Genomic DNA, 10,456 nt, shown 5'->3' with positions numbered 1-10,456 from the left:
GTCTCTCCTCCCCCTCTCTCATTAAAAACTGCAGGCCCTGGCTTCTAATTAAATCCCACTTGAAAAGTCTTAAAGTCAGCCTCAGATTGATTCAATTTGCATTTCTGAACAGAGAACATTGCCTAAAAGGATTAATAAATTGGACGAAAAAAAAATTCCTTCTTTCTGCACCACGCCATCAGAGCTTGTAAGACAACATCCAAAGAGAAATATCCCCCCTCAACAAACGTCTATCCAACATATGCTCTTGCTCTCTCTCTCTTGCACGTCCCTCCCAGGATGCCAGCAGAGCTGGGAAGTGTGTATCGGGATTCTTTGTGTGTGTGTGTAATTGTGTGTGTGTGTGTGTGTGTGTGTGTGTGTGTGTGTGTGCGTGCGTCCGTGCATGTCCTCGTCTGTGGGACAAGCACAGAGTCCTCTGAGGCACAGTCGGGAGTGAACACACGCAATCTGACTCTCACTGTGTGTGCACGTAGGGCCTACATGTTTGTGTGTGAGTGTCTACTTGTGTGTGTCTGGGTATTTATGTATGTGTGAGAGGGGCGACTTTGTTGGAGCGTGCCAGAGTGCTGAAAGTGACAAGAAGGCACAGTGGGAAAAGATCCTTGCTCCACTGTCTGTATGTGCAGAAACAGACCATGGCAGTGGAGCCGTGCCATTGGCTACTAGACACCTACAGCAACATGTTTGGGGAAAAAAACAAAAAACACATCGCCAGCTAAGAGAGCCAGATTCAAGTAGTGAGATAAAAACGAAAAGAGAGAGGAAGACATTTCAAACAGACCAAAAACCGATTGCGCTGCCAAGAAGAGCAAACACTAATATGAGAATTACATTTGCATTGACACAAAAGGTCTGTCTGAAAATTGAACTTTACAGGCTCTGTGTGTTTTTGTATTATATTTAACTGTGGAACCCTGCTAACAAGATAAGAGGAAGATTACCTCTGAAATGTCTTCTGATTACAGCTATCAAATGCATTTGCATTTGCAAATCAAACCTTATCTTTCTTGTGCCGTTCCTTATTTTTTTTTGGGGGGGGGGGCTAATTTTGGTAAATATTGTAAAAAAAAAAAAATGACTCAAGGATTTTCATTCATGAAAAACATTTTGCAAGACTCTCAGAATTGGTTCTGTATTGTAAGTTGTTTGTGTATAGAATGTGTTGAATCTTGAGAAAATGTGATTTACTGAGCGGACTGTTGGATGTGATACACTGTCACTGTTGTTATATGCCAGTCAAACTGGCTTGTATAATGGCTGATGGACTTTCATAGACTGCTGGCAGCTCAGTGGTTAAAGCCTTATTACAAAAACAACTAGAACCACATTGAGAACCTTACAAATAGACACAACATACAGTAGGCATGGCTTCATTGTGTAGCACTGAGTTCAACTATAATTATAGTAACAGAAACTATAATACGAATAGTCCTCAAATACATCTAACACAGAACTGTATGAAAAGGAAACGAAACCAAAGAATTTTGAACAATATAAGAAAATATCCTTTGAAAAGAAATAAAATCATAATCATCATTAGAGTTTGAAGAGGAAAGTGAGCGGCAAAAATTGGAAGTGCTGTGCTCAGAGGAAAGCACAAAATAATCATGATGAAATGAGTAGGGTGAGGAAAGTGGCAGAATTATCTGGCCCTGCTTTGTATAAAACAACACTGACCCCTAGTGATATTAGTTAGGACCAACCAGAAAGTGATTTGCATAATTCCTGTGTGCATGCAAGTGTGAACATCCTTATGTCTCTGCATGAGGACGAAGGATACTTCATATTTCTATATGAGTGTGTTCCTGTACAGTAGTGGCTTGTGTTTCTTTTTTTGTGTGTGTGTGTGTGTGTGTGTTGTGTGTGCAGGTTATGTGCATGTGTGTTTATTCCTCCACATACTGCATGTACAATCATCGCAACATTAGATTCAAGTACAGAGTCTTTGTACAGTGCGTGTCCATGAGGTGTGTGTATGTGTGTTTGTGTGTGTTGTAATAACGGTGACTGGTGGACTGGGGCTTCCTTTGACGCGATGAAGGCTGACAGGCGTGAAACAGGTCCAATCAGGCGCGTGGGCACTGCCAATTAACCCTTTTCACCGTGTGAAACCAAACATAATTGCCTGGGGTGCAGGGGGCCACTGGGCCATAGCCTGCCCAGCGTAGGCTGAAATGGGCATTAGCAGTGCTGCCAGGTGACCATTACACACAATTGAACTGCTGGGTGTTTCTCCAAATCACATAGTTACAGTTGCTACTCGGATGTAATTGGCATGGCATTACCAAATGGCCCCATTTCTAATTTTCACACCTACACAATTCATCAGGAATATCTTTACAGATATTGTACTGTGCCCGGTTTATTATACTACTGCAGGCATACTGTATTTCAGTGATATTGTGCTCTGATTTCACTCTGGGAGCGTGGATTGCATTACGTTTTAGATATTAAATTCCTCTATTTGTAGTACATTTTGACGCTGCCATGATTCTGTTCAGAATGTTATAATAATCTTAACTGGAACAAATAGTGGTTAATAAGTAAAGCTTTATGTGCACTGATAATCAAAATGTATTAATGTTATGCTCAAGGCAAATACCCCACATTCTTAGTCAAACGCCCAAAACTAGAGCACTGTTTAAATGAAACTAGAGCAGTACTCTGTACAGCAGTAATGCTGAAATAATAATGTTTACTAAAATTATTTGTATTATTTTAATATTCCTCTCATTAATGAATGATCATGGTTATCAACATTGTGTGATAAAATGACTGCTTATTATTAATGAGAGATATTTCACACTAAAGCGCTGCATAAGAACTGAAAAACTCAATTTCTTCAGCATTCTTAAAAGCAATGCAGCGGTCTCAGCGATGCTTGTTGGAGTCCTGGAAATAGTTTGTTGGGGAAATTATATTCACTGTAATATACAGTACAATGTACGCAATGGCATTTAAATACATACATTTAATTTATAAGCAGGATCTATGCTGTAATAGGCACACTCAGTTGCCAGTTTTTCGGTACACCTGGCTAAAACTATTGCAGAATAACACAACAGTCCTGCAATGAATCCCACCTCGATGGATGTTATAATATTAAGTTTTTCAAAGGTGTTGATTCAACTTTAGTTTTGGACACTGCACTTTGATGCCACTGAGCTAGGTGTGCCTAATACATTGGCAAATAACTATATGTATTATAACTAAAGCCTGCTTATAAAGTAGTTAAATGCTGTTGCACAAATTGTTCTGAATATTAAAATGAATACAATGTGTAATTGCATGTCATGTTTTGGTGTTGCAGTGAAAAAGATACCAGATATTTTTTTTACCTGGGGGCTTAAACTGTAAATAAACATTTGTTACATTTCATATTGCTTTTTAAAAATTGCTTTAAATCTTTTGGCCGCCACGGGTCGTTGTTTTGCCCTTTCTCCAACCTCCATCCTGTCTGTCTGACTGCCCAACAAAAAAAAAATGTTGGCAAAACACCCCCTCCTCATCTTGTAGAGAAAAAAAAATGGCGGACAAGCGCTAAATCCACATCAGAAACAAACACACGTTGCAAAGCAAGGTAAACACCCTCGGATACACCGAGCAACGTCGCGTTTTCAGGCTCTGCTTCAGCGGTGAGCGCAGATTACCACCGGCTGGCCCCATATAGATGCTGGTGGGCTCCCGTTCTGCTAATGCTAATATTTATAATCAGGTCAGCGGGCTACCTAGCATGCTAAGCTAGCATCCCGGGCAGTGGGCATGTCTCTGTGTAGCCGAGCGTAGCATAGCATGCTGGATGTGGTGTCTGCACTTGCCGCATGCATGTCTGATTTCCCACTTACTTGTGTGTCATACTTCTAGAGGCTACCGTTAATGTGGTGTTAAGTTATGAATAACATAATTAGCGCTGCCGTCACGTAAACGGGCATCTAACCCGCATGCAGATATACTAGAGGAGAGGGCGGTGGGGGGGTCCCCCATGTGTTGGCTTTGTGTTTCTGGATGGAGCTCAACACATTTCTGCAACGTGAGATGCGATATTTTGTCTATAATTGGAAACAGCGTCCCGTGTAGACGACAGCGAAGTGGTACTAGCTGTGCTTTGAGGTGTAAACACAAGCAACAGGCGGAAGGGGTACATGCTGATCTCTCTCTAAAGCCAGTCCTCCTGTCACTTTCCCAGACGGAATTAAAGCAGGGACCGGGCCGCTTTAATTTGGACGCCACCTCCCCCTCGGCGGAGGAAAAAAGGCGCACTTCCATTGAAGAGGAAATCATCCGGGGAGGAGAAACACTGCTCAACGGTTATGAAGTTTTAAGGTAGGATGCTGTTCATATAAACATAACAAACGTTAAATAAGTTACCTTGTGGGTCCTCTGACATTGCTGTTTGACTTGTTTTTAATTGTAAACTAACACTTAATTTATAACTGCTCTCACAATAATTCAAATATTTGGCAGATGGTCAACAAGTGTGACTGTGTGTCAATACTCACTGCCCTGTATTGTTGTCATTTCATAAACTCTAACTGAAATCTACATTTTGGATTATTTGTATTTACATTACGTCTGATAAATGCCGTGTTGGACTGTGGGACTGCAGAAACAAGCCCCTTGTTCGTATCCATCTGACCTGTTGACCTGTACATTGTGTTTGGTTGGTAACGCTGGTGAGCTCAGGGTTTGGGTCACAGAGCCTCAACTCTTAATCACTGATTGATGACGAGGCGTTTTGTAAACATTCTTACTAGATTATTGCATGGGAGTGTTTAATTGACGTTTTGAGAATAACAGCAATAGCATTGGAGCTGAGTGATACTGACGTTTTGCACTATACAGAGAGGTGTTTCTAATATGTGGTCCCCTCTGATTTGCCTGCACACAGTTATCACAGCAAGGAGCTCTAAGTGACTCCTTAAAGTGTGAAAAAAAAAAAAGGCAAATTAAATCTGTATGTTGTACATTGTGGGCATGATCTTGGGTCTCTTTGTTGAACGGGCCTCTGGTTGCCTCCTGTGATGATGATGCTACAAAGATAACAAGAGCAGCTATCTGGTTTCTCTTTCAAATGCAGCACAGTTAACATGTTGTAGCCCAGCCTTAGGTCTGAGTACTCCTGCGGTGTCATTGGTGTGATCAGTTATTTGAGTTAACTCTTACACGCTTTATTAGTGAGTTGTTAACCCCTTAGCATAAAGTTTACTTCACATTTTTTTTAACTTTAAGAGAAAGATTTATAAAAACACAAACAAGTGACACACTACACACAGGCTTTATTGGGTTTACATACACGACATACGAAAAAAAAGAAAAGAAAAGATAAATATAAAGGTTGCTTAAGTAACATATAATAGTCCATCCATGTCCAGATATGTCGTATCTCCAGTGCAGTGAACACAGATGTTCGAGTAGTAGGTTTTTAAATTTAGTTGATTTGCTTACTGATACAATCAATAAAGAGACCCGAAAATCATAACAAATTTACAGTATGACTCGGATGCAGATTACCCAGTCCTTGACAGATACAAAAAGAAACCATATCATTGAGCAACACAGAGGCAAGGTAGATTTCCATCATCTCAAAATAACCTTTTTCACTTTAACCATATAAAACATTAAAACCTCAAATGTCAGAAAACCCAAAATCCACACTGTCTGACAGTATCATATCATATTTTTTTGCTTGTTCCAGCTCGTTGTACAAACTATATTAAATCTAACCCGAGTAGAGATGCACCGATGGATTGATCCGATTTTAAATTTTAAGCCTCATACGGCAACTTTTTATTAAATATCTTATATTTCCTCTAAATTCTTTTAGTTTACAGGACCAATAGAGGAACCATAAGAGTAATAATCTGAAATATAATTTTTAATACTGAGTGAAATATTCAAACCTGACACTCAATGTGTTCTATGGCTCCATCAAATGGAAAATATTAAACGCATTTCCCCAAAACTCAGTCCGACATATGACCACACAAAGGTTTGTTTTCAATCGTAACAGCCACAACAAACAATCGACCACGTTCATCTCTTGATTTCCCACAGCTGTAACGGAGCTCTTTTTGTCTTGTTTTTCTCTCGTCTTCAGAGTGGAGGCCACTTGTGTGTCGTGAGCTTGGTCAGTATTGGAGCATGAGGAAACCTGTGCCACAGAAAGGTAAAATTCAACTTTGCCATTCGCGATATGAAAGCAGTATTTCCCCCCCCAAATAACTACAACAAACAAGTATTCATAGTAGCTTTCAGGTAAAGCTAGAAGCATGGCACATTTTAGTTTGAGTTCATTCCAACCTATCCCTTTTGTTCTTACTGTGCAGGCAGCTCCATACATTCTCTTGTAATAGTCCTGTAATCCCAGGCCATGTTTGGAGCAGTGAGTGTGGCAGGTATTGCAAGGTACTGACTGATGTGAAAATCACCCGTAGTTGAGAGCTTATTCTATCTTTCTTGGCTCCTCTAGCTATAGAGTGGAAAGATGGCAGAAGGATCAAGCAAGCCCGGAGTGGACGGCCCTCCCGGGTGCTCTCACAGTACCAAGGTAAATAACCCACAGCAGCCAGTGATATATGAAGTCGGTCCGGGGCGATTCTAAAAGGAGAAAGTGCCCAAGGATTTACCTCGGCATTGTTTCATTAATCACCGAGACGATATTTGCTGGAGTGTTGGTAATAGATTTCAAGCTCCGTGTGTCTTTGTTGTTTTGTGTTGGGGCTCACAAAACATTGTAAAATTCAACTCAAAATGCATAAAAACACATCTTAACACATACATATCCTGTTGCTCCTTGTATTACTCTGCAGGGCTTTTCAGTTGGGAGAAATACCTGAAAGAGACGGGTGCCGTTGCAGCGCCCTCTGCTTGTTTCAGACAGGTGAGCAAGATTAAAAGGTCCACTCTTATCCGTCTTCATCAAATTTGTAAGCATCTCTCCTGTGATTAATTGATGACACCAAATTCTTTCTCCGCCGCTGCTATCACGTTTGCCGCTCTCCAGCTAACGCTTGTCTGTCGTCACCATCTAGAGCCTCACGCCCCCACTTAACGAGTTCAAGGCGGGCATGAAGCTGGAGGCGCTGGACCCGCGAAACACCACGTCCACCTGCATCGCCACCGTGGTGGGCCTGACGGGCTCGCGGCTGCGGCTGCGCTTGGACGGGTCGGACAACAAGAACGACTTCTGGCGCCTCGTGGACTCCTCAGAGATCCAGCCAATAGGCAACTGTGAGAAGAACGGAGGCATGCTGCAGCCCCCGCTTGGTAAGGACGCACAGTGACACATTATCTTTTTGTCTTTTCCAGTTTTAGGGGATTTCATTCTGGCCCACAAGGTGTCGGTGACTAACAGCACAAATGTCAATGTGTCATGTTAATGCCTATAAATAACTCCCTAGCACAGCATAGAAAGCCTCCTACCCCGGACATTTCTGTATTGAATATCCGTGGGAAAAGACACAAGAGCATCCGTTTGTCTGCCCATTTAGACTGTTTTTATTTTCTTCATCTGCAAATTATGTTCTTGATCAATCGTTCGGTCTATGAAATATCATATAGTGAAAACTCGTCAGAATTTCTCAGGGCCAAGGTGATGTGTTCAGATGTCTTGTTTGTTTCCTGTGATTTGTCTGCGTGAAGCTGTTGTAATTATGACAACAATTGTCGCCTTCTTCAGGTTTCCGTCTCAATGCGTCCTCTTGGCCCATGTTCCTTCTGAAAACGCTAAATGGAGCTGAGATGGCGCCCTCTCGCATCTTTCACAAGGTACCTGTACAAGGCTCACAAGCTCAACACACTCTAAAGAACTACTTTTTGAACCATATCAGGGAGAAAACAAGCAGGTTTCTTTATTAGTCATAGTTACTCATTCATACCAGAGTTCACTGGGATCGATAAGTCATAATTTCTGGTAGAATCAATAAAGTATTTTATTGATTTTACTGTACTTTCCTGGTACAAATAAATACACTGACTCACATGCCCACTTCATACCTGACCCCCTTTTCTTTCTCTCCATGTTCCCCAGCAGGAGCCTCCCGCCCCGGAGCAGAACTCCTTCCAGTTAGGCATGAAACTGGAGGCGGTGGACCGCAAAAATCCCCACTTCATCTGTCCGGCCACAGTGGGTGCACTGCGTGGCGTCGAGGTGCTGGTCACCTTTGATGGTTGGCGGGGAGCCTTTGACTACTACTGCCGCTATGACTCGCGTGACATCTTCCCTGTTGACTGGTGCACCCTCACTGGAGACAACCTTCAGCCGCCCGGCACCAAAGGTATGGACCGTAACAGGCGGGAGGTTTTATGAAAAAGGGGTGTCATGTCATTTTTTTTTCTGCTAGAATACATTCACCTCCACTGTATTGTTGAGGACGCAGACACACCAGAGACATTGTTTCAAAATGTCAGTATGTGAAACCAAATCTGTCCGCATGGCCAGATAATACAGATAATTTAGATACAATCGAGACAACAAAGAAACTTTTATTCTGAGAAATGAACATCATTCAAGAGTTGCTCATTGGCCATAATTCTTACTTTAACAGTGAAGGCACTCAAACTCTGGCATATTGTCAATAATAAATAAATAATTAACAAAAAAGAAATAACTCATACATGTCAGTGAACAACCCAAGGTTTTAAAATATGGGAGATGGACACAGAGATGACATTATATTACTTTGTTCGACTTTGTTATGTTTACTATTTTTTACCCAAATTGTAATAATTAGAGTTGAAACTGTATTTTTCATCATGTTGGTTTGCATTACACTGTAAAGATGCTGCTTTTATTTTGTCCGCCCTCTTTATTTTCACATTAATATGTTGATAGACTCTGGGACGGATCCGGAGCATAACGAGCACTTTTATGGTGCTTTTTTGGGGGGACCAGCTGGAGTTTTCTGCTTTGATTTTAAATTCAAGCACTCTTCGCCACAATAATGAGGATATTTCATCAATGTTATCTACTGCAGTTGCACTATTACGTTTCACTGTATTTCTGGGTTTGGTTGGTGCAACGCGGTCTACAGTGTGATGTAAGTATTACATCATCCGCCTGAAGGTATCGTTAGTCGATCAAGTCATCAACATGCATTTGCTATTTTTAATTCCAGATGGTGATGTGATCTCTCTCAGGATAACTTTTCAACTGTGTTTGCAAAATAGGCTTCCAACATCCAGGAACATCCAGTTCAGTTCTTGTAAAACAGTAAAGTAGGAATGCTTCTGTTGCTTTGCGACACAATTGGACGGTGAACAGAACCACAAGATCCGTTGCTTTGTTTTTCCATTTAGCGAACAAGGAGTTTTCTTGTCACCAGGCAGTGTTTTTCTCAAAGCTGGAGCATTTCAGAAGTTGTAGCCATGTTTGCTGTCTCAACATGGAAAAACAGAGGAAGCTATTTGTTGTACAGGAAACATCAATGGAAGAAGTGGATACAAAGGTTATCGGCCACAAGGTCAGCTGCACTCCTCTGTTAGAATCCGTTAGAAGCACTGGAAAAGGAAGGCGGGATGTGGGGAGGCAGTACATGCCTTTATAGCTCTGCTAGTGTTTCATGAAGGCCTGGCACTCCCCCAGTTGGCAGAGTTGGGCCTTGACGTGGTTGAGTCGAGCCCGGGTGCCCCTCCACAGGCCTCCCGTTGGCACCCTGGCTAACGGGGTCCGATTAGACAATCTCTGGGAGAATTGAGTCAAGAGAAGGGATAGAAACGACGGAGATAAGACAGACGTATGCTGCTCGAGGTGGATTGTTTACATTGCCAGCAGATGGTGGGAGGAACAAGAAAAAAAGGAGGAGCAACGCAGAGGAAGAGTGGGAGAGGAGGACAGGGCAGGAGGAGAGGGTGAATCTGAGGACAGCTGTGCAGACAACCACAACACTTTTGACATTTTTGTTTGGGCGCGAGAGGTGAGTAAAGATGGACGACAGCGACAGAAATGCAGTCGGGGTGATGGGTTAAAAGCTCGTGAGAAGTTATCTTCCTGTAATGTGAAACTGGCAGTGGTGGCGTTGTGAACTCGATGAACTCGGTGCACTGAAGGGAGAGGGGAAGAAGAAAAAAAACCCAGGGTTTGCTCATTACGCTGTTTGTTTGGCTTTAATTACAAGCACCGCCATTGATCAGCGAGCATGTAACCTCGAGCTCTTTAAGCATTTTAAATATCTCTGATTTGTCCAATCTGTAAAGGATCAATCAGGTGTCTTGTGTTGTTTTTTTCTCAGCTGCACATCGGCTCCCCTATGAAAAGTCGCAGTAGCCTGCAGACTGAGCTTTGCATTGATTGGTGCGCCCGTGTTTGATAAACACAGCCCCACGGGCCGAGACCTGTGTTAATGAATGTGGCGGCTCCTCTCGTAAATCTGTCTATGTTGATCCAGGATAAATACCAGTGCATTTTAGTGTGTGTGTGTGTGTGTGTGTGTGTGTGTGTGTGTGTGTGTGTGTG

The 10,456-nt window shown here is 42.2% G+C and overlaps 1 protein-coding gene across 5 annotated transcripts in view; it reads left to right on the top strand.

Annotated features, from left to right (window-relative positions):
• The first annotated feature begins 3,520 nt into the window (after positions 1–3,520).
• Positions 3,521–10,456, top strand: part of LOC116386635 (polycomb protein SCMH1) — a 33,215-nt gene continuing 26,279 nt past the window's right edge. Inside the window, exons 1-8 of one of the 5 annotated variants that reach the window (XM_031853033.1) lie at positions 3,521–3,583; positions 4,190–4,326; positions 6,101–6,169; positions 6,473–6,550; positions 6,813–6,883; positions 7,035–7,269; positions 7,682–7,770; positions 8,033–8,279. In XM_031853033.1, the coding sequence (XP_031708893.1) occupies positions 6,145–6,169; positions 6,473–6,550; positions 6,813–6,883; positions 7,035–7,269; positions 7,682–7,770; positions 8,033–8,279 (745 nt within the window). In that variant the 5' untranslated portion in view covers positions 3,521–3,583; positions 4,190–4,326; positions 6,101–6,144. Of the gene's footprint in view, positions 3,584–3,608; positions 4,327–6,100; positions 6,170–6,472; positions 6,551–6,812; positions 6,884–7,034; positions 7,270–7,681; positions 7,771–8,032; positions 8,280–10,456 lie in introns of those variants that run through there. The other 4 variants (XM_031853035.1, XR_004212973.1, XM_031853034.1 and 1 more) reach the window with 4 other exon arrangements.

The sequence above is a fragment of the Anarrhichthys ocellatus genome, unplaced genomic scaffold, assembly GCF_004355925.1.
Source record: "Anarrhichthys ocellatus isolate YVR2014 unplaced genomic scaffold, GSC_Weel_1.0 scaffold13, whole genome shotgun sequence".
Classification (NCBI taxonomy): Eukaryota; Metazoa; Chordata; class Actinopteri; order Perciformes; family Anarhichadidae; genus Anarrhichthys; species Anarrhichthys ocellatus.
The sequence above is the reverse complement of the archived record's forward strand: the minus strand, read 5'-3'. Positions and strand labels throughout refer to the sequence as shown.